Raw genomic sequence first — 24,853 nt, 5'->3', positions numbered from 1 at the left:
GAAATAATTTCTATCAAGGCCTCAGGAGGGAACCGGGGCTTCAGTTGGTGAAACCCTTAGGACAGGTTTTAGGGAGTTAGGGAAGACTTGAGGTCTCACATCAGGAGGTCTTCAGTTTCAGTCCCCAGTCCTCCACTGTGATCTAGGCACAACACTTGGGGTAAGATGGTAGGCTTCTCAGTGCCTCAGTAATCACATCTATAAAATGGGGATGACCATTCTAGCTCTGTCATGGGGTTTTCAACAGGATTAAATGGCATGATACATGTATCCGGTAAGCTCAAAAAAAAAAGATAATTATTATGAGAACACTGTAATCATCACAAATAGTTCATAACATGGGGTCCATTGACAAGGGTATTTCATGGATGAGCTGTAGAGATCTGTGAATCCCTTGGAATAGTATGTAACTATGTTGTCCAACACAAAAGCCACTAGCCACAGATGGATATTTAAATGGAAAATAATTAAAACAAAATAATTTAAAATTCATTTCCCCAGTCACACTAGCCATGTTTCATGTGCTCAGTAGCCACAGGAGGCTAGTGGTGACCCTATGGGACAGCATAGCTACAGAACATTTTCATCCTCATAGAAAGTTCTGCTGGACAGTGCTGCTCTATAATGTTTTATGTGTTGTGTGCATGAGTTACTTTTTTCTGAGAGAGGGTATGTAGCTTTCATCAGACTCTCAAAGGCATTCCTGACCTCAAGTAGGTTAACAAGAACCCAGTGCCTCCAAGTGTTTTGTGACCTGCAGGGTATCATGCAAATAAAAGGTGTTGTTTTTATCCAGAAAACTCCCGGGGTCTTACATGTGTCCTTTTTCTTTCTTTTAATTTCTTAGAGCTCTCCAGTTTCTGTTCTGTTCCCTTTCCCTTCTCCCACGCAAGTTCTGTTTCTCCCACATCCAGCTCCCCTCCCTTCCCTGGGGGTTGGGAGCAGGAGATTGCCAAGGCTGTATTCCAGCTCCTGCACCTCTCACTGGGAACCACAGTCCCAGGATCCCATGCCTTTATCTGCTTTCTTGCCCAATAGGACCCAAAGATCCAGCTCTGAAAGTGAAGTTAGACATCCTGTCATCTGTAGAACTCTTCATAGTTTACAAACGTCTCCCACATCTGGTCTCATTTTATCCCCACAGCAAACCTGTGAGGTGAGCAGGCCAGGGATTCCCATTTTGCAGTTGTGGAAACTGAGGCTCTAGAAGGTTTAATGACTTGCTGGGTGTGTTAGTTTGTTAGGGCTGTTATAAGAAAATACCATAGACTGGTGACTTAAGCAACAGAAATGTATTTTCTCACAATTCTGGAGGCTGGAAGTCTGAGATCAAAGTTAATTCTTTCTGAGGGTGGTGAGGGAAGGATCTGTTCCAGGCCTCCTTCCTTGACTTATAGATGGCCGACTTTTAACTATGTCTTCATACCTCTTACCACCACATGTGTCTGTGTCCAAATTTCCTCTTCTCATGAGAACACCAGTCATATTGGATTTGGGCCTGTGCTAAGGACCTCGTTTTAACTTATCTCCGTAAAGACTCTGTGTCCAAATAGGGTCACATTCTGAAGTATTCGGTGTACTCAATGCCTGAGTTTTTGCGGGGATGCAGTTCAGCTCTTCATGCTGGGTGTCATGGCTACGTGATGGGTCTCCTGGTCCCCTTTGTTTTCTTGCTCTGCCTTGTCTCATCCCTGTATTTCTGATCCTGTGTCTTCTTTTGCTGGCTCTGCAGGCCACCTCAGCCTGGCCTTTTCCATTCTGCCCCTGCCTGCCCCTGCTGCAACCCGGAGGTGTGGTAGGGGCAAGAAGGGTGGCAACAGTGGTGGTGGGACCCGAGTCTGTGAGCCCATCTGCTGGTCTTCCTGCTACTCACAGAATGAGAGGGGAACCTTCTCTCCGAAAGCCGATTGGTTGACAGGCCAATCAAGAGCCTTAGCTTGGTGCAGAAATGCATTAATTTGCTTAGAAAGAAATGGATGCTAAGGCACCAAAGTGGCTATTCGGATACCAGCCAAAGGAGTAGAAGCTGTAAAAGAACTTGCCAATGTCTTCTTTAGCAAAGATCTTTATGATTAAAATAAAGAGCCAAATGTGCACACACATAGTGACAGCAGCAACAACAACATCTACAAAACAACAATAGCAACATGACAACGCAATGATGTGCCTAACCCTGTATGTTTAGAAAGTGTGGGTTTTAATGAAAGGGAGCCATCATCTTAAGCTGTACTCACCGGTGATATTGAAATACCAGTTCTAGAGAAAACGTGACTTATTCATTAATAAAAATGCTAATAAAGTGCTTACTATGTGCCAGGCCCTATTCTAGGCACTAGGAATACAGGGGCCAACAAAACAAGCTCCTGTCCTTCTTGGAGCTGCCATTCAAGGAGAGGAGATGGAGAGTCACCAAAGTGAACAGACTAGGCGGTCCCTTTCGAACTGAGTCTTGAGCTGAAAGACTTTTGAGTAAGTGGTTATTGAGTGAAGACCTGAATGAAGCAGAGACTAAGCCCTTCAGAGTCCTGGGAATTCCATACAAAGGGAACAGCATGCGCAAATGCTCAGAGGAGAGAAGGCACTGGTATGGGTAGAAGGGACAAAGGATCTGGGAGGTTTGCAGGGGTGAGGAGGAGGGTAACAGGAGAAGGAGGTGGAGAAGGCTAGATCTGGACCACACTGGCCACAGGAAGGAGTGTGGATTCTTTATAAGGAATGATGGGAAACTGCTAGAAAGGAGGAAGTAGCGTTTTTTGATTTACATTTTAAAATAATACTAAGGCTGGGCGTGGTGGCTCACGCCGGTAATCCCAGCACTCTGGAGGTCATGTTGGTAGAGATGGGGTTTCATCATGTTGCCCAGGCTGGTCTCGAACTCTTGAGCTCAAGTGAGGTATTTTTGGTGGATCCTCTGGCCTCACTTGAGCTCAAGAGTTTGAGACCAGCCTGGGCAACATGGTAAAACCCCGTCTCTACCAAAAATACAAAAAATTAGCTGGATGTGGTGGCACATGCCTGTAGTCCCAGCTACTCAGGAGGTTAAGGTGGGAGAATCGCTTGAACCTGGGAGGCAGAGGTTTCAGTGAAGAGCCAAGTTTGTGCCACTGCATTCCAGCCTGGGTGACAGAGTGAGACCCTATCTCACAAAAACAAATAAAATAAAATAGTACTAGTAATAGCAAGGAGTTATTGAGTGTTTACCTTGGGCTAGGAGGTGTGCATGTACTATCTCGTTTAACCCTTGTATCTGGGAAATATGAAACGTTAAGATCCCTATTTTTTGGTAAGGAAAATTCAGCTTTAGGGGCAAAGTCCATTTTCTAAGGTTACCAACTAATAAGTGGTGGATCCGAGAGTTGAACCCAGGCAGCGACACTCAGAACTCGGTGCTCCCGATACTAACCAGGTCATTTGGTGGTCTGCAGAGACCGCTAATTGGAAGGAAGTATTATTCTAGACCCTGTGATATGGAGAATTCCCAGTCTTCATAGAGGTTGCAGTCTTACATATCTGACAGCATTAAATCCTAGCTTTGTAGGCATTTTAGAAAATACTTCTGCCAGCATCTGAGGAAGAAGGTTGGGGTTCAATTATGTTAAACTCATAGGTCAAGTGTTTTCTAAACTGCAGAACACCATGAAAATTTGATTTTTATATAATCACAATACCCACAGGCCCGTAAAATCTGTGACTTCACTGAAGCAACTCTGCTGCTCACCAAATCTCAAAAATAATTCCTTTCAAATGTATCTTTCTTGAACCAAACCCTGGAGTTAACTCTCCTATTGACCCGTGGGTGAAGGTGATTAACCCTCAAATTTGTCAACTCTGTGTAAATACAAACATAACTGCCTTCTAATGCTAAGTAAATAAAAGAGGATAGACCTACGCTTTTCAGTGTGTGATACCGAGGGGAGCCTAATCAAGAGAAAAGAAAGAAATCTCTGGCACCATCTCAAAGGGGGACCCCTGTTTCCAGTCAAAGGAATTCCATTCTCTCAGCAGGGAGGTAATTGACAATATGGAAAAAACAGCTGAAAAGGAAGTACCCACTGGAGCTTTCAACTGGGTTGCCTAGGATGGAAGAGATAAAAACAGCTTTTGCCTGAGGTTCTGATTTCAGGACCGAAGTTCAAACATCAAAGGCATGCTGTCTCACCCCCACTTCCCCTTTGAAAGCCTAGGAGACCCGATCTGCAAAACCACTGAGAACAAACATCTTTAGCATCCCATCTGGTAACAGTCCGGTATATAAAATTGAAAAGGTGGGTGGAGGGGTGGGGGAGATTCGGCCTGTGACTTCCCTTTGACACCCTTGGTTTTGGTTTCTGGAAATCTCTCCTCTTGGCCATGCAAGATTGCATCTCTTTATGGGTTCTTTGCATTGTGATACACTGGAACTGGCCAACCCTTTCATCACTTCTCCTATTTTAGGTAAGGGTGATCCTGGGTTTCTGGGACAAAGTTGGAAGCCTCTTTGGCATTTGTTAACTGTGATCTCTCATCCGTTGAAAGTGTTTCTCCAACTTGAAAAGAAACGAAATAGACAAACGCGTCCTTTGATAAGCATTTGAATCTCATGCCCCCACCCTGTGAGCCTTAAGCATCCTGCCCATGAGAAGATAAGTTATAATAAGTCTGTATTCTCAAATATTCTCTGAATTCCCACCATGAAGACACTTTGGATGAGTGCACTATCAGTTAAAAGCTCCTCTCATCTTACTAGAGAAATTGCACTACAATATGCTTTTGCAAGCTACCTGTGCTCCCTGAGGTTTGGATAGGTCTTTCTGGGGGGAGATATCACTCTTGGCGAAAATCACTGCTCTAAAAATCCAGAGAAGCAGAAGAGAAATCAAGAGACAAGGGCTGTGGAAAAGCCTGTATTCCTTATTGTACACGGCATTGCCCCCACCCCCCACTCTGACCTCCAGCTTGTGGCCAGGGGCAGTGGAGCTTGTGTAAGATGTTTCTGCAGACCCCAGCACAGGTCCTGGAATCAGAAAGTGTTGCTGCTCCATCCTGTGCCCCTGGAAAATCACCTCTTGAGAATGGCAGGACCCTGGTAAACTGCTTAATAATGCATTTAAGCAGCAGTTCTCAAAGGGCAGTCTCGGACCAGCTGGAGTCTGCCCCAGACCTGCTAAACTGGAAACCCTGAGGGTGGGTTCCAGCACCCAGAGTAATCATTAGCCCTCCAGGTGGCTCTGATGTACACCCAAATTTGACAACCCCACTGTGCTAGAAAAACCCCTCCATAGAAGGTTAGAAGCAAAACCTTCCAAATAATTGATTCTTGTTTCCTTAGAAACAAAAACAGGGCTGTATTTCTAGCATCAGTTATTTGGAAATACTTACAAGCAGTTTATGTTTCTCTTCTCAGACACAACTGTGCTACTCCAGGGTTCTCAGCCAGGAAGATTTGCAAGCAGGTCCTGATTTAGTTTGTTTTGAAGGCAGAGAGTGGCTGAATTGATCTAACAAGATCAATGATGCTTAACATTACCCACTGTTCTCATTCATTCCTTTGCTTATTTAGTCTTTGAATCATTCATGTGTTTTACAAAAATGTATTGAGCACTTTTGTTCCAGGTACTGTTCTATTAACACTTTTGTTTCGGGTACCATTCATTAAAGTAATGGTGAAAACCGCAATCACTTCTGCACCAACCTAATAGTAGGGCAAGAGTGTAAATTTGTCATCCACGTAGGCTGGGATTCAGATGAGCCAATTGCACTGCCAGTTACTGCTGTGTGACCTTGGGCTAGTGACTAAGCTTTCTGAGGCTGTTTCCCTGTCTATAAAATGGGACCAGTAGCTAGCTACTCTATAGATAATGTAGGATTAAATGAGCTAGTGAATAAAATTGCTAAGCACCGTGCCAGGGCCATGCTCAAGAAATGGAATTGATTATTCCTGATGTCATATCTAGGGATCAGTGAGATGTCCTTTCTGGCTGGGGTAGAAACTTCTGTTGGGAGGTTGGAGAAGAGAAGATTGAGGCCAGCTTGCCTGTCAGTGATTCTGAACGATGGAGGCATATTAAAATCTCATGAGGAGTTTGTAAAAAATGGTGATGCCTGGGTCTCACCCGCAAATATTCCAGTGTAATGGACCAGGCTGAGAAATACAGGCTTACTCCTGCAACAAAGAGAAAATGAGCCCTGCTCTGGAAACCTGTCTTGGTCTGATCACTTATCATCAGTGAATTCCAGGGAAGAACGTGTGTCTGGCGGCAGTCACCAGTGAGCAGTGAGTGATACGTTCGGGCTTGGGTGTACTTAGCTGTTGGGTTGCTGCCCTCATCAGAGACTCAGAGCCCCATGAAACGGTTTGTTGAACTTGGCAAAGTAGTGTATTATGCTTGTGTTTACTCTTTTGAACCCATGGCAAATCATTGAGCATTTTAACACACTCCCTCTGCTGCCAGATTCACAAGTTCCACATGAAGTCCCTGCAGACTGGATCCGAACTGAGGACTCGCCCCTGTTCGTAACACAGCACCGGAGAGTTCTCTTCACGTGTAATCATGTGAACGAGCGCTTCAGCTGTGAGCCTGTCCAGCCACGTTTCTAATGAGTTTCCTATTAAGTTAGCTATTTGACCTTCAAGTTATTATTTTCATTGTTTTCTTTTGATTACACCCAAGTCATTTTTCTAGAGGCTGGAGATCAGAAACAAAACAGCTACAAACTAACGCTACTCCCAGGCTGTCCTGCCTCGCCCTCCTGGGTTTCCTGGAATTCAGTTTTCCAGTGCCTTAAATAATGCCCCTTTTACTTGGCACCTAATGTTTAAAGAAAAAAAAAAAAAACTCGATTGCCCTTTACTATGGAGTCTTTCGGAATGAACTGGGATAGCTTTCTTAATTTGCACAGACAGTCACCAGCATGCATTTGGGAAGGCTCACAGAGCACAGAAGAGGGGCCTCCACAATGGCCATGTATAACAGCGGGGATTTGGATATTGAAAGGGGGGGTCAGATTAGATGAACTGTAACTTTTAACCTACAGAGTCTGGGATTTTTTTTGATTTGGGGAATTTGTGCTCCCTGCCATGACTTCTGACAGCAGGTGCCTCTGGTAGGTATGGCTCAGAGATTGACACCCATGCTTGGAATGGCCCTAGGGACCAAAGAATGGAAGAGAGCTAGGTTTGCCTTCACCTCAGCTTTTACTGGGGGGCACTCGAATCCTCCGATGTCTTTAAGTGTTCATTCACTATTTCTGCCATTCCTCCACCTCCAGCCCATCACACACATACCTCAAGGGCACGAATGCAGCCTTGGGTGTGGACTCTGCCACTGCATACCCATAATTCTGGATTTGATGTCTTCCTTAGTTCCCCTTTGCTGCTGAGTCGGAACAGCTAACACTTCTGCTTACACTTGCTGCCGTGTGGTGTGATAATACTTACTATGAGGCGTAAGGTAGAGGCTTCGTTTTAGCAGAGGAAGAGCCTGCGGTACAGAAAGGCTAAGTAACTTGCCAAGGTCACCCAACTGGGAAGTGGCTGGAGCCAGAGGTGTGATGACCACGGGCCTGGCCTTTCCACCTTGGTGAGGTGGTGAGGGTGAGATGAACCCCTGTATCAGAGCCCTCTGCCAGGGTTTCCAGGGGTGGAAGACTAAGGCTCTCTTCACAAAGGTATTTCTATCCCCATCACTGCCAGAACTGGGGAGCATGCTTTTTCAGAAGTTCACGGCATCAAGTACAAGAACCCTTGCTTCTTTCTGGGGGTAGTTGTGAGAGGTTCTGATCAATTGCCGGGGCTTTCTACATTCAGGATTGTGTGAGTGAGTTGTGTTTTTTTTGAGAGAGAGAGAGAGAGAGTGGTGTGTGTGTGTTGTGTATGACACAAAGGCTGAGACAGAGCAATAGAGGGAATGATCAGGGAGGCTCTGGAGTGCGTGTGTGATATTGAGTGTGTATCATGAGCCTGTGGTGATGGCTGATAGAGCCCATTTCCACCTTAGGGTCTTTCTTGGTTTCTAGAAATGCTCCCCAGGGATGATTGTGGAAGAAGGGTGGAGTCCAGTGGCTTGTCCAGCATGGTGTTGTCAAGTCCCCTCTCCCACACAACTTCTGTCTCTATCCTGACCACGTCCCCTGCCTTCCTAGGATTGGATATTGGGCCCCATTGGCACTATTAATCATAGCAGGCATGGATGGGTCTTGGCAAGGCTTCTGCATCCCCTCTTCTGCAGGTGGCTTCTACACTTTCTTACCATTTCTTCTGCCTTCCGTGGAGTCCACGTCTGGCCGTGGGTGGCCTCGTTGGCTGTGGTTCTCTTTGGGCATGCCAGCCAACATCTAGAAAGAGTTTTGGTTCAAGAAAAGACAGTGAGTTAACAAAAAAGCCTTTTGTTATGCAAACCAGGAACTGCACTGAATCAACTCAGACCAATTTATTGACAGGGAGATGCCAGTTTACATTTCTCATCCTCACTGCTCTGGGCTTTCAGATTCAAGAGATCAGAGGACCATTTAGTGAAGCCGTGAGCCCACGAGGTGTTTGAAATTGACTTCTAGGGTGGAAAGTTTTGAAGAACGAATCTTGTATTGACTAAATGACTCAGTTGGTTTGCAGACAGTCCTTTCAAAGAAAAGATCACTTCATTTTTGAAGTGAAAAATAAGCTACTTTCTGTGAGGATTGTCCTGACCTTTAATAAAAGAGCACCCATGAGGACTGGAAAGGTACTTTGGTCTGAGATTTTGGGAAAATGACAAAAACGCTGCTGCCTAGGGAGGCAGTGCCGTGGAAGAAATGGCAGCACCCTGGATGCCACCTAGGAGACGGAGCTGATAGAAGGCAAAGGTGTGAAGAGAATTCTCATGGGGCCACTCCTAGGCCCTAGGCCTTTTTTATTAAAATCAACAGATGGGCTGGGTGCAGAGGCTCACACCTGTAATCCCAGCATTTTGGGAGGCCGAGGTGGGCCGATGGCTTGAGTTCAGGTGTTTGAGAGCAGCCTGGGCTACCTGGCAAAACCATGTCTCCAGCAAAAAAAAAAAAAATAATAAATAATTAAAAAATTACAAAGATTAGCCAGGAGTGGTGGTGTGTGCCTGTGGTCCTAGCTACTTGGGAGACTGAGACAGGAGGATCACTTAAGCCTGGGAGGCGGAGGTTGCAGTCAGCCGAGATCTTGCCACTGCACTCCCACCTGTGTGACAAAGCAAGACCCTGTCTCAACAGACGAACAGGAAAACCAGCCAACCAACTAACCAAAAAACTCAACAAAGGACTCTTCCTCCCTGGAGGTTACAGAAAGAAATTCTCCCTTTTTAAAAGCCCACCCTTCCTGGCACATCCTGTAAATTGGTCCTCATCCTCTCTGCTTTCCAGGCCTCTTTCTTCCAAAACGGCCCAGTGTATTCTGCTGCCACATGGGCAGTGGATGCTTAAAATCCCAGGATCTCCTCACCCATCAGCGTTTCCCTCAGACCAGAGCACTGTTTTTATTGACTTGAGCACATTTTCTCAAGTTCTACACGTTGTGTTATTAACCTCGAGAGCTGCAGGAGGCAATCTCTGGGAGCTGGGTCATTAGCCTGGTTGTGAAAGCCAAATGATCAGAGGACAGAACGGGACTGTCAAACCGAACATCTGATGAAATTCAGGATTAATGTGGAGAAGTAGCTGTTGCTATAGCAACCAATCCCTACTCTCCTTTGAAATGGAAAATAAACAGCAAACAAGAAAAATAATTTAAGTTGGTGTTTGGGAAGAAGGAAGGCCTGCTTGTGGAACAGTTGAAGAAAAAGGAGAGTTCGGGTATTTTAGGATATGTTGAAACAATGGTGAAACTATCTCAAAAGCAAAACCCGAGTCATTTTTGGGTGGTTCAGTTCCATGCCTGCTTTTTCTAGAAATCTTTTCAGGTTCCTTCTGGGTGACCTCACTGATCTTTCTGATTGTCCAGGTACTTAAAGTCTGTACTGTACAGGTTAGCTCTTGAATTATTTTTTAAGTACTGGTCGTTTCCAACTTGAAAGCAACTCCTTAGGGGTAATGACTGTGCCTTCTCCTCTTTTATATTCCCTTTGACACGTAGCAAAATACTCAGATGGATGCCTCAAATAGGCTGATAATAAAGCTGTTTCAGAAAAATCGGTGAGATTGGCTCCATTTAATGAAGGAGAACCTTTATTGGATGTAATGCAAAAAGCAGAACTGGATGATGGAGGAAGGGGGTGGAGAGTCGTGGCAGGAACATTTGCTTTTGAGTTGCACAAATTTGCCATCCAATCTTACTGGGTATCTACCCAACAAAAATGCATACAGATATGCATCAAAAGACATGCACAAGGATATCCATAGCAATACTATTCATAACAAGCCTCAACTGGAGACAGCCCAAATGTCTATCAACAGTAGAATGGATAAATAAACCACACGATACATTCACATAATGGAGTACTCTAGAGCAATGAGAATGAACAATCTTTGACGACATTGAGCAACATAGATTATTCTCACAAACATATTGAATTAATGACAAAGGAAATATACTACATGATTCCTTTTTTTTTTTTTTTTTTTGAGACAGAGTCTCACTGTGTCACCAGGCAGGCTCACTGCAACCTCCTCCTCCTGGGTTGAAGCGATTCTTGTCCCTCAACCTCCCGAGTAGCTGGGATTACAGGTGCCTGCCACCACGCCCAGCTAATTTTTTGTGTATTTAGTAGAGATGGGGTTTCACTATGTTGGCTAGGCTGGTCTCGGTCTCCTGACCTCGTGATCCACCCGCCTCAGCATCCCAAAGTGCTGGGATCACAGCCTTGAGCCACCGCTCCTGGCTATGATTCCATTTTTTAGAACTTCAAAACTCATCTATGATTTTGGTTCATGTTCCTTATATTCATGGTATTGGTGTATCTGTATCTTTGGGGAGATGATTAATGACAGAAAGAGGACATGGCAGGAGTGCTTGCAGGGGGCTGGCAATATTGTTTCTTGATGTGAGTGCTGGTGCCCTATTTATTTATTTTATTTTATTTTTTGTTTTAGAGATGAGGTCTCACTATGTTGACCAGGTTGATCTCAAGCTCCCAGCCTCAAGCAATCCTCCCATCTCGGCCTCCCAAAGTGCTGAGATTACAGGTGTGAGCCACCATGCCTGGCTTGGTTCCCTATTTATAAAGTAGGGATAATATGGATCCCTATCTCATAAGATTGTTGTGAGGAATAAATGTTTTAATCCATGACATGTAGTAACTGTTCAATAAATGTTAACTATTCTTATTACAAGCGTTCTAGGGTAGGAGAGATCCCTGTCTGGGAAGTCTCCTGGAAAAAATTGAGCCCTGAACAATTTCGTAGGTCCAGGATCCTGGATGCTGTCCTGTGCCTTGCTCCTGTCTCTTGGATTGTTCTCGGCGATGTTTGGTTGCCTGTGTGGCTCACCTGCAGCTCCCTCTGGGCCTTCAAGTTCTTGTGCTTTATTCATCGCCCTCTTCTTTCTCTCCTCCTAGTCCCTGGCCCTGCCAGTTGCTGGTGCTTCTGTTTCTGCTCTGTTCCCTTCCTCTTGCTGACCCTTCTACCTGGCCTGCCTTTCCTTCCCCTCCAAACTGGGAACAGTCTTCTTTCGGTATCCCCAGTGCCATCTGCATAGTAGGTGCTTTCTGCTGTGCTAAATCCAGGCTCTGCACCACCTGGCCATGGCCCCAGTGCTGTGGGCTGACTCAGGCTGAGCTAAGTTTCTATTCAGGGATTTAATTTTCCTGGTAGGCCTGGCATGTCAAGGGCCATAGTTTTCCTTACCATTCTGGAGCCACCAGGCTTCTGGGTAAAACTGTCTGGCCAAGAGACACAGGCTTTCATTTTTCAGAAAGGAAACCCTTCCCAACTGGTGGAAAATAAGCTTTTGCTTAGTGACTAATAACATAAACACAGACAAGATTTCTGGGCTTATAAATAACCAGTTGTAAAAGTGCCCAAGGGAAGCAGCCGTTTTTTGCTAGAAGAATGGCCAAGAGTATCCCTGTCACCTTGTAGATAGTGACCTTAAGCATGGGCAAAGGAGCGTTGGGCCAAGGGTGCGGAAGCTGCTCATTCTTCAGTATTAATTCCCAAGGCCTTGCTCTTATGCATTATAAATCCTAGACTATTCTGGAAAAATAACACCCGCTCTCTAAGGTCCTTTCCTGCTCGAAAATGCTGTGATTCTGCGGCAGCCACAACATGTTTTAAAGAGCGATGCCAGCAGGGAGAGGAAAGTGTTAGGGTTTTGTTTTGCTAGAGCTGCCTAAGTGGCTGATGAAGTAATTGTGAGAACAGCTTCCATTTGTTGAGCACTGGCCGAGGCACCGTGCTGAGGGCGAGAGACCTGTGAGGAAATTACTAGTCTCATTGGACTGATGAGGAGGCCGAGGGTCAGAGGGGTTGAGATAGATGAGTAGTAATGGAGTGGCTGAGAGCTTGGGGGCAGCAGTCAGACTGCTGGGCGCAGTGCTGGCTGTGCCTCGTACTCCTTGTAGTTACGGGAATTATTATTCACCTTGTCCCCGGGTGTTCTCATCTGTAAAACGGGGATCCTCATAGTACCAAATCCTTATGATGTAATTCATGCAGAATGCTTGTTAGCGTGGTGCCTGCACGTGGTGCTTGCCTACAGCAAATTTTGCTGTTACTAAGAAAGCCTTCAAGAAGCTTCATCTGTAACACCCCCAGCCTGCTTGATGAAACACTGAGGCTTGAAGTCTAGGAATCTTGTTTGCTCTCAGTTAATTTAAAGTGGCAGACATGGGCTGCTCCCTATGAGGAACTGGGGGATGGTGTCCCAGAGCCAGGCCTGGCCGCCTGGACAGTTCTCTGACCACCTTGCTCACTGGCCCTGCCTAAGAGCGAGGGGCCAGTTTTGTCCCTCGGATATCATCTCATTCATCCAGTGCTTTCCGAACTGGCTCCATATTAGTTCTTCTGGATGCCAATTGGAGGACTGAAATGGCCCAATCAACTGAGTTAAGGAAACCAGGTTCTCCAAGGACAATCAAGTATTGACGTTTGGCTTGTGTTTGACCGTGGAATTCTTTTCTTCTTCAAGACAGCTTGCAGAATGAGTACCCCATGGAATATGCATTTGGAACTATTTCTTGACCCCTCCAAATGCAGTCAGCAGGGAGGCAAGTGTGAAAGGCTGGCAACCAGTAAGGATGGGGGTAAGGGGTGTCTTTGGAGGTGAGACAGGTAGACAGATCTGTGATACACTTTATTTTATTTTTGAGATGAAATCTCACTCAGTTGTCTAGGCTGGAGTGCAGTGGTGTGATCTCGGCTCACTGCAACCTCCACCTCCAGGGTTCAAACTATTCTCCTGCCTCAGCCTCCCCAGTAACTGGGATTACAGGCACCTGCCACCACGCCTGGCTAATTTTTTATATTTTTTGTAGAGATGGGGTTTCACCATGTTGGCCAGTCTGGTAACTTCTGGCCTCAAGTGATCCACCTGCTTCAGCCTCCCAAAGTGCTGGGATTACAGGCATGAGCCACCGTGCCCGGCTGGACTCGGGATATATTGTAGAGACAGGATCAGTAGGACTTATTGATGGAAGCTGCTTAGTAAAATATCTGGTGTATTGGACTGTATTGTGCCGAATTGTGTTTATGTCTCCTTGATACCAAATCAGTCAGTTGGAGAGGGAAGAATCCAGCCGTTGAAACAGCCCTTCTGCCTGTGTGAGGCGAGTGGTCCACACCTCCCGATAGTCACTGAAGGGCCAGAGGCTTTGGCTCCCTTAAAGATGCACCAGACTCTTTGGGGTATGAGGTTTCTTGTTTGTTTATCTGTCAAAGTACTTTCCTTCTTCCTACATCCCTTCTTTTTAAAATTAGAAAACCCGCTGCCCTCTCCAGGGCCTATCACTCTTTCGTTTTTGGGGCCTGAGCCATGCATCCCGAGGCAGTCGGGATGTTTCCAGTTTCCAGAGTTTATTGTTAATGAAAAGTGCACAACAGGCTGAAATCCCTGGCAGGAGCCAAAGCTGCAGGGTACACCGAGGCCAGCAGACGCTGGAGCAGCCAATTTTATCTGGATGTTCTCTCCTCCTCCTCCCTACCCTCCTCCTTCCCCTTCATTTTATCAGGGAGGTTTGGCTGGACTTGAAGGAGCCAAAAAGGAACTGGAGGGGTCTGAGCTTCTAGCAGCCAGCAACAAGGTATGGGAGGACAGGGAACCCAGGCCTAGGATAGGTTCCAGGTTAACTCAGTTCTTCACTGAATGTGTGTCTGCCTTGGTGCTAGGCTCTGGGGATGAATTAGTATTGATAGCAACAATACTAGCTAACATTATTGAGTGCTGTAAGGGAAAGGCCTTGTAAACATTGAACATACCTGATATCAGGAAGTCCTCCCAGCAGTTCTAAATACTTGCTAATATTATTCATGTTTTATAGTTGACTAAACTGAGGCCCAGAGAGGGCAAGCAACATCCCTAGAATCACACAGCTCTAGGAGTATCTCATTTCAACACTATAGTTTTTAGCTCCGTCCATCTAGGCAGAGGACATGGATATGTAAACCAGGAAATAAACCATAGCACAGTTTGCATGTGCTATGAGGCAAGTATTGACTAGTGCAGTGGGAGGGGTGCTGTGGAAACCACGTATGAGCACATTCTTGGCTAATGAATTAGGGTGCTGGGCATAGGGGGCCTGATGGAAATGTTAGAAAAGTGGATGAGATGGAGGGAGGTAGGCAGGGGACCTTCAGGGAGGGTCTTGGGTACCCTGCAAAGGTTTTTGTACTATATCCCTTAAGAGTGATGATGGATTTCAAAACAAATATTGCTTATTTTATCCTTGCTCAAAGGACATCTTATGTGAAAGTCCAAAGTATGAAACAGGTGGCAATGGAGTGGCTTTGGACAGCCTGTCATTTGTGGCCTCCCTTCTCCCTGCCTCCATGCATGGGTCCCTGGCCATCTGCCTGGAACCCTGTCTTTGAACATCACAGCTAGAGAGCATCAGAGTTGGAGAGAAAGAAGCGTTTACAAGCATTTGGGGAGACTGTTTCCTTGGTGGTGTGGAGGTTGAGTGAGAAGGGGCTGGAACTGGTGGCAGGGAGCCGGCTTGAGATGACAGTAGCAGCAGCCCTGAAGGCTGCGGCGTTAGTTCCCCATCCATGCTGGGGGCCAGAGCCTTGCTGATTCCAGCCAGCTCTTTGGGAGGCCATCCATCTAATGGCTCTGCACTTGATCTTTGAAGCCAAACTGCTTGGTTGCAGGCTGTGCCAGATTCTTAACCTCTGTAGGACTCAGTGTCTTCATCTTTCAAACAGTAAAATTACAGATATTTCCCTGATCGTTTGTTGTAGGGTTTAAACGAGTCAGTACACGTGAGGTACTTAAAACCTTACACACAAATTTGGTGCATAGTAAGTGCTATATTGTTATTTATTATTAATGTTCAAAAATGCCTTTATGTAGTTTGAGTTTACTCATTTAATAAATATTAACTGAGCTCCTACTATGTTACTATGTGCCAAATACTGTTCTGGCTGCTGAGGATACACCAGTGAGTGAAACTGGATAACCCCCTTTTACATTTGACTGGGGGAGACAGAATAAACAAATACATGGAATGAATGTGTAGTAGGGCTGAGAGGGGCCCATGGGATCGTGCACAACTTGGTGGGCCACATTAAAAGCTTTGGGTTTTATTTGCCTGAGATGGGAAGTTATAAAGAGACAAGTTATAAAGAGACAAGATTGAGCACCCATTTTGGGGTCAGAGTAGCTCTATCAGGACTGGGTACCTGGTCTATATCCAATGGTTAATAAATTATTAGTAGTGTTTATTGTTACCCATTATTCTGTCTACAGGAGAGCCGTTCCGGGAGAGGGTTGTGAGAATGATCTTACAAGGAGAGTGGGGTCCTCAGAAAAGAGAACCACATTTCCCTTAGCATGACAAAGGCGTGTCCAGGAACAATGGCGGTGACACACACCATTGCCCACCTGGCGGGACAGCACACCCAGTGCCTCGTGATGCTGAATTGACTGATTGGTCCTCTGCCTGGCGACGTCTCCGTTGTCCTCTCTCGCATTCTCTGTAGCATAAGTGAGCTTGTTGGCTAAACAGGGTGTTTGTGTATTGCTGTTTTCCCTCTGCAGTGTTTGAGAACAAAGATAAGATTGTGATCATCATGGAATATGCAAGCAAAGGGGAGCTGTACGATTACATCAGTGAGCGGCGGCGCCTCAGTGAGAGGGAGACCCGGCACTTCTTCCGGCAGATCGTCTCCGCCGTGCACTATTGTCACAAGGTACGGCTGCGACTGGCCCGCAGCTTTGGCCATAGATGGGTTTTATGGCACTGCATGATTTTTTTCCTGTTATGAAAGTGATATCTGTTCATGGCAACGTGTATGGAGAATTTATGAACTAGAAACAAGAAAATTACCATCACCCACGATTCTGGAATCCAGGGATAACCCATTTTTGACATTTTCACTTGTTTCTTTTCAGTTTTCTTCCTCCTCCTTCTCACATTTTTTTTTTTAGGCAAACTTTTAATTTTGAATAATTTTAGATTTACAGGAAGGTTTCAAAGGTAGTACAGAGAGTTCCCATCTATGCGTCACTCAGTTTACCCTAATATTAACATCTTACATATCTGTGATACGTTTGTCAAAATGGAGACACCAATGACCTTTTTCTGTTCCAGCATCCAATCTAGGGTACCACACTGGATTCAATTTTACATCGTTTGTGTCATGCTTTTTTACTTAATACTTTGATCTAAATGTTTTCCTATATTATTAAATATTCTTTGTGATTCTTGATTGTTGGACATTGAGGCTGTTTCTAATTTCTGGTTATTACAAATAGTGATCAATATATTTATATATGAATATTTTCCTCTCATGTGAATAATTTACTTAAGAGAGATTCCAGAAGTAGAATTACTGGGAGAAATGTTCTTGAAACCTTTCTATACTCTTGGGCCCTTTTCTTGCATAGGTTACCTGTATGCACATACGTCTTATTACAGCACACCTCAATGGGATGTGTTCAGAAGATAATCCAAGCTAGTTGGGAGGCTGAGTGGGGAGGATTGCTTGAACCCAGGAGTTCAAGACCAGCCAGGGCAACATAGCAAGATCCATCTTTGAAAAACTTTTTTTAAAGTAGCCAGGCATGAGGTTGCACACCTGTAGTCCCAGCTGTTTGGGAGGCTGAGGCAGGAGGATCCCTTGAGCACAGCAGTTTGGGGCTGTAGTGAGCTATGATGGTGCCACTGTTCTCCAGCCTGGGTGACAAAGTGAGACCCCCGTCTCCAAAATAATAATAATAATAATAATATAGCCACAGTAGAGCCACTCTTGGTTTCTGGAAAAGGCATGAAGAACACAGATAATTACAAGCCATGTCTCAGCCATTATTGTTATTACTCATTTTGACCATGATTTTCATCTCATTCAGACTTTCTCCAGATCTGTCACACCCTGAACAGTCATTTACTTTGAGGATAATGTGACTTGAGTCCAACAGGGCATCCAAAACAGAGTCAACTTGTTTATACAAATGATCGCAACATGGGGCCTCCTGGTTTGTTAAATATTGTGTTTAATTGAGAGTGGCTCTGTAAGTAATTAGAAGACAGTTACTCAAATCTAAAACCCTTAACCCGTGTGAACATTGTTTGACCTCTCTTTGTTGACTCAAAATGTGCTCATGATTTGAATCGTATAATATTTTGTATTTCATCATCAGGTATCATTGTAAATCACCATAGTGATTTTGTGATTTGAAGTGTGTGAACACTTGGATTCTGTATGAATGAGGCTTTATTAGACTCATTCCATCTTATTACGAAAACCAGGAATGAAGCAATGTAAACCAAACTGCTCCTGATATTTAAAATTAATGGAATCAGGCGCCTGATAGTCGACATCTTTCTTCTAAGAGACTTGGCTTTGTGCATTTCTGAATTCAGAAGGCCTCCTTGCAGGCTTGAATTAGAAAAAGATTAGTAGAAATACATGTTTTCATTCCTCCCTCGGAGTAGTGCTTTTGGAGATATTAAGAATGGTCAAACGAAAAGGAAAATAAACAAGAAAGAACCACCCATCAACATGCCTGTTGGTTTCCTCAAAAGAGCAGCTTTGATTGCAGATGTCCTTTATGCTGAATGATGTTCAGAATCATTCAGTGCCCCCCGCTACTTGTCCACGCACCCCTAAATAGCCAGTTCTTTCAGGCCCACTGCTCTTCCCATGCTCACCCACCCCCTAAAAAGATAATAAAAAAGATAGTCTTAAAAAAGAATGAAGAAGGCTAATGGTTACTGCTGTGTAGACCGACAGCCTATTGGCTGATGACTGCTTTTCACATTTCAGCTGGCTGGCTGCTGGTCATTGAAGTTCAGCCTCCAGCCTTGCCAGAGTTTGCCTGAATGGAAAGGTCAGGCAGGACGGCAGCCACCTGCTTCGGTCAGGCCAGCGGTCCCGGTCTCACTGGTCTGCGCTCACGCTTCACCTTTCACCCAGCCCTGAGTCCTGCTGAGCAGAGAGGGACTTTCTTAGCCTTCTCTCCAGGCTGCTTAGGAAATGTTATCCTCAGGACAGATCAAAATGGGTCGCAATAGATTGAGCCAGATGTCTTTCCAGCATTGGGGAGGCAGGCAGGCACACAGACAGACACACAGACAGACGAGGAGTGCCTGTGAACCCCACAAGTCTTGAGTCCCCAGCAGAGAAATCTGCTTCTTCCCTGGGAATCCCATCCCAGACAGACATTGTTTGCCGCTGCCTGGGATTATATTGCTTTCACACAGTGGAATTACATTCCGACAAAGAATCCCCCTGCTGTTTTACAGGCTCTGGGGGAAAACAGATTCCAGTCATTTTTCCCTTAACCACACAGCAAGTGACTAATGCTCTCCTGTCGCTGGTCGGTCGCTGGCGGGGGAGCGTCAAGACAGTGAGAGCAGCCTGAAGGATGGAGGCGAAGACCACCGGGCTGGCGCATTTCTTTAATCTGTCAGACATTTCCCTTTGCGCACCCTCCTTCTTCCTCTTTCTCTCTTGTTCTCATCCCAGCCGCTCCCATTCAATTCCCTCTTTGTCTTCTCATTTCAGAACGGTGTGGTCCACCGGGACTTGAAGCTGGAAAATATACTGCTCGATGACAACTGCAATATTAAGGTAAAGCTCTTGTCTCGTTGATGGATGTGCAGGGCCTGGGTCTTGCAGCCTTGTGGAGGCTTAACCCGCTCCAAGCCGCAGCCTGGAAATAAGGCAGCCACTTCCTACCTGGCAGGCTGGTGGGGAAGAGTCTCTTTGCTTGAGCTCAAAGTCCAGTTCAAACAATTAAATTCGACAAGCAGTTATTGATCTCCTACTAAATGCTGGGCATTGTTCTTCCTCCCTGGGTAAGATGAGATGACTGAGATACAGTGTCTCTCCTCAGGAAGCTCATAGTCTAAAATCATCACCATAACAATACTTTTAGCAACCAATAGATACATATGTATTTTATATTTTTGCCTGATATCACTTAAATTCAATCTTTATGACAACTCTACAAGGTAGGTACTGTTATTTACATAATTTCGCAGATAGGGCAACCGAGGCACAGGAAAAGTAAGTAATTTGCCCAAGGTAATCCAATGGTAAAGAGTGGAGTTGGGATTTGAACCCATGTCTGTCTGACTCATGAGCCCAAATTCAAGTTGCTTTGCTTGATTTTCTAGCAGGGCCCTAAATTATTTTAGAGCTGAAACTCTTCCTGGCCATTTCTTTGTCACTCTCCACCCTGTCTCCTACTTCTCCCTCTCCATCTTCCCACTCCTGAAACCAGCCATGGACTTGGGAAGCTGACCAAAATGGGGATGGTGCTTGCTGTTGGGAAATAGCAAGTTCTGGAGTTTACTCACACAGAGAGTATTATTGCTGGCTGCTGCTGGAGCTGGAGAAAGCTCTCCTGGCCCACAGGGTTCAAGTGCCTCCCGGGGAGCCCTCTGAATGTCCTTTTGACCACGTCTACAAAATAAGCAAATAAGGTTTCAAAATAAACGGAGCTCGCTGCATGGGTTTCATTATGAAACGGCCTGAGTACTCCCGGCACCAGCAGGAGCCCTCCAATTGGCCGCTGGTGACGTTAGTGGCTTATCCCTGGTCCCTGGACAAAGCATGGGAATGATTTTTTGTTGTCGCTGCTATCAGTGGAGGAGCGTGTGATGAGACTTGTTTCTTTGCTTGGAAGGATGGAGTCGCTTTGGTGTTGGGATTCTCTGTACAGATCATGGCGGCAACCATTAGTCACCATCATCCTTTGAGAGGCCCCTGGAAGCCATGACCCGGTGACCTCTTGCTCTTGAAGAGTGGTTGACCGTAGTCACATGCAGTCCATAGAATAAGGAGGAAATAGTTGGTCGAAGTAGTTCTCCATGGCAATAGGAACTGCAATCTCAGGGTCTATTTCTGGTAAAGTGGTTGGATTATTCTAGAAGGAGCACCGGTTATAGAGTTAGGAAATTCCGGGCTGTGTGGCTTACTAGCTTCTTGACACTGGGAAAACCACTTAACCCTGTTTCCTCAACTGTAAAATAGGGTAACAGTACTACCCACAGGCCTGCTTAGAGTAGTGAATGAGACATTCTGTGTTCAGTTTTGTAAACTGCTAAGCACTCGTGTCCGAATGAGTCAAAGTTAAAAGCAGTGGCTTTGGAGTTAGATATTGCAACCCTGCCCCTTAGTAATGGCAGGATTTGGGGTAAGTTTCATGACGATTTAGGCTTTAGTTTCCTCATCTGTCAAGTAGGGATGCCAGTTCCTGTCTCTGCAGATTATTGTTTATTTGTTCTTTTTTTTTTTTTTAATGAATATTTTCTGAACAGTTACTGTGTGCAATGTCCTGTGCCCAGTCCTGGGGAGTCAATAACAAACGTGAAGATTTTAGACAATACTACAATCAAAGCAATTCACGTTTAACTGTTACTATACTGGGAGCCTGCTTAAGTGGCTGGCCACTGGAGAGGGAATTGAACCGGAAGTCAGCTGCTCTGAAGATGCCTAGGTCCTGGGGAGTGGTGATCAGGTCATGGCTGAAAAATTGGTCCTGGCTTGAGGGCCACATTTTTCTAAGGGTTTGTGTCATCAACCTTATTGACTTCCTCTCCAGATTCTTCCTGCCACCTGCCCCCAGAGTGCTCAAAACTAAATGTCGTCTTTACAAGGCCTGGAATGTGAGCCTCTTGCCTAGGGATTGGGTTCTATGGTGCAGTGTGACCCCTTGGTCCCATGATGTATTCCCAGAAGTGATAAGACGCATAGCTTTCTATGCAATCATAGAATTCCCTAATGGAGGAAAAGAATGATTAGAATTCTGAAAGCAGTTGTGCAGGGAAACAGTGAGGCAGGAGCCCAGAAGAATGGCTTCGTTTGTGTAAGCAAAAGGGCAATGATGTTGGGCCTGACAGTTCCCCTGCACCTAGTTCTTCAACCTGGGGTCCCTGTGCATGACGGAGGGAAAGAGCACACACACAAAACAGTATTAACAATGAAGGCTTAGGCATACACTTTTCCTTAAGAATTTCTAATCCTGGCATTTCCCACGGTAAAGCATGGGTATGCATGCACACATACATCCCAAAGAGAAACCAGATCTTCCCATTATCAACACTTTTCAATTCCTTTCCTCCTTGTTCAAGGAATCCTACTCAAATCTGAGAATCCACATCTTCAAAGAACTTTGGGGGTCATTTTCCAACCCCTTGTTTTAATGATTAGACCCAGAGAGTCTAGATGATAATGCCCATGACCACGCAGTGACTCAGTCTAGACTAAATTATTGTGTCTTTGCTTCCCCAGAGTGTAGACTAGTGCTTGGCACACAGTAGGTACTTCAAAATGGTTTGACTTTGGAATAAAGGAATGACGAGCTGGGATTAGAACTCATGTGTTTGACTTCCGGGCAAATTATCTTTTCATCATCTCGCATCCACTTCCAAGGTTTTAGAAAATGTGATTCAGCTGGTCTTGATTTGTCTTCTGGTGGTATATACTCAACTCTTCCTGACTCAGCATTTTGCTGAAACATATTTAGAAAGGACCCTTGCTGACAAAGGCAGGCAGACACATGGCCACAAGCTGGCCTCCATGCTCAAGAGAGCCCCTGCCATCCGTGTCTGGACCTGGGGGACCACGGACACATGAGCCACCAACCAACGGGACATGAGCAGCAAGGTCCTCTCTTGGAGCTCCCTCTGGTGCCTCTCTAAGTGTGGATCCGTTTTCCACGTTTCAAATGTGGAGGACTTTGGCCTAGGAAGCCTATATAAATGCTACTGGTTTAAACTTGTCACATGTCGCTGCAATGGTGGGGAGAGCCATGTAGCTCATTCCTCTCCCCTTCCCTGCCTGATGTGGATTTGCAGAGAGCACATCTGGCCTTGGAAATTATTTATCTGGCCACTGCGAGAGGGTGTGGCTTCTAAAAATATTCACACAGTCGGTCAGCAGAAAGAATGAGAGCAATGTGCTGCTTTGGGCTGCATTCCGCACTCTGGAAGCATGTCTACTAAAATAGACACCCAGCACAGCATTAATTTGCAATTAATAAAAAACGGGCCAAATACACAGCCCACTCTCTGAGAGAATGGAATGCTGACAATTCCCATAGAAGGCTCCTGTAAAAATGTCTTACAATGAGAAGAGGTCCAGGCACCAGGGTCAGCCGACCTCCTCCAAGAGGGCTGGGAATCTGGTGAGCTCCCAGGGCTCAGAACAGAGGGGCTTAAGGGAAATGGCCTGCTGCCCCTTATGACAATGGAAACGCGGCTGCTGTGGATAAGAAAAGAAGCTTTGAATGGCCAGGGCCAAGATGAGATAGAAACCTCTGAAGCTTAACAAGACCAAGTGGGGCAGCTCAGAGTCAGCCTCTGGGCTTTGATGATATGAATGTGAGAGCTGTATTCATGCATGAATTAATCAATTCATGTGTTGTGTGTATATATCCATGCATACCTGCATTCACTCATCCATTCCTACATTTATTCACTGAGGAGTTGAATATCTCTTCTGGGCAATATTTATTTGATCAGAAATATTCATTAAGGTCCTACTGTGTCTTCGCCCTGTGCTGGGGATGTAATAGAGAACTAGATAGCCAAATTTCTGTCTTGGAACTCAGGATCTAGCAGTTGTTAAACTAGCAGTGATAATGAGCCATGAGGAGGACACAGAAGTCAGTGAAGAAGAGAAGGTACCTGCTCTAGTGAGCTTAAAATTCCAGTTGGAGACACAGCAATCAACAAATAAACACATAATGTAATTGGCTGGTAGTGAAGAAAATTCATGCAGGGTGACAATGAAGAATAGAGTTGCTTTTTTAGCTAGAGTGGTCAGGGAAGGCCCCTGGTGTAGGACTTGAATTCCTCTCATCCCCCAAGCTGTCTCTGGCTTCTTGACCTTGGCACACATGGTTCACACTGTCTGGAATGCTCTGCTCATTCCTTTTTGCCTGCTTCTTCTTTGAGGTCTCTGCTTGAATGTCTCTTCTTCCAGGAGGCCTTCCCTGATCCTCCTCCCTTGGCAGGGCCCAGTGGCCCTGTGTAATGTATTCTGGAAGTTGTGAGCAGGAAGTAGTGGGTCTGTCTGGCTGGATGGACCAGAAAGCTTTCATGTAGGAAGAGGAATTGAATTGGGTTTTGAGGGATGGGTAGGAGTTTGATAGTAAGGAACATGATAATGGCTTTTCAAGAGGAAGAAACAGCAAGCACAGGAACACAGCATGGAGACTAGAAAAGGAAAGTAATGCTTTCTGAGCCCCTGCTGGAGGCTAGAGCCCCATGTCAGACCTTCCACACCTTATTTCATTTGGTCCTCAGAATGTCTCCACTGGGGTGGGTGTGGTTACATCATTTTACAGACGACGAGGCTCTTGCAGCAAATAAGTGATAGGACTGGCTACAAACCTATGGCTATTTGACTCTAAAGACCAGACACCTGATGAATTCTACCCTCTACTCTCACTATCCAAATTTGCCCCACATCTAAGAGCACATCACACGAGGGCACTGTTTGGTCTGTGCTTTAGTCAGCCTTACCTTGTCTGCAGGCAGGCTTGCAGACAGCTGTCCCTGCGAGAGACTCTCCAAGTGCTAATGGTGGCTGATGGCCAGGCTGAGTCATGGTGGCCAGAGTAGCCATGCAGGGATGCCAGGGCTGTGTGCTATGAGCTGGCACTGGCTGCTCATTAGCATCCATGGAAGCTGCTGCTTGGACGCGCCCTCTTTTAAGAGCCTCCTCACATTGTTCGTGGTGGGAATTTCTTTTCTTTTAAGAGAGGCAGCATGAGCTTAGATCCTCCGAAGATGGAGGCTGGCCCCACTCATTTCGGCTCCTTGTTCCACTCCGCGCCTTCACTTCCTGGCAACTCAGGAGTGAGGCTGTGGTGGGTGAAGCCACAACGATCAACTCCAAGGCCGGAAAGGAGTTATGGAGTGTATCTTCCTGGATGGAATTGCTGATTTCCCGAAGAATTACGCAGAAAGTGCATTTCCTCGTCAGCCACCTGACAGCAATAACTCCCCTTTATGTAGCAGTTTACAGCCAAGGCACCTGTTCACCGATGTCTGCGGCAAGCCACTTTACCACCCTGTGCCTCAGTTTTCTTATCTGCAAAATAAGGATAATTTTAGAATTCACTATCCGCAGTCCTCCAGATAGGATTGTTGTGAGAATTTACTACATTAATATATGTAGCACTCATAGAACTGTGCCTGGCACATAGCCATGCTGCTACTGTTACTTTTATTTTTAGAGACAGGGTCTTGCTCTCTCACATAGACTGGAGTGCGGGGACACCATCATAGCTCACAGCAGCCTTGAACTCCTGGCCTCA

At 45.6% G+C, this 24,853-nt stretch overlaps 1 protein-coding gene across 1 annotated transcript in view; it reads left to right on the top strand.

Annotated features, from left to right (window-relative positions):
• NUAK1 (NUAK family kinase 1) overlaps positions 1-24,853 on the top strand; it is a 76,576-nt gene that overhangs the window by 36,239 nt on the left and 15,484 nt on the right. The window contains exons 3-4 of the mRNA XM_025403421.1: positions 16,118-16,269; positions 19,087-19,152. Coding sequence (XP_025259206.1) covers positions 16,118-16,269; positions 19,087-19,152 — 218 coding nt within the window. The remainder of the gene's footprint in view (positions 1-16,117; positions 16,270-19,086; positions 19,153-24,853) is intronic.

The sequence above is a fragment of the Theropithecus gelada genome, chromosome 11 (assembly GCF_003255815.1).
Source record: "Theropithecus gelada isolate Dixy chromosome 11, Tgel_1.0, whole genome shotgun sequence".
Taxonomy (NCBI): Eukaryota; Metazoa; Chordata; class Mammalia; order Primates; family Cercopithecidae; genus Theropithecus; species Theropithecus gelada.
This window is presented reverse-complemented; position numbering and strand designations above follow the sequence as displayed.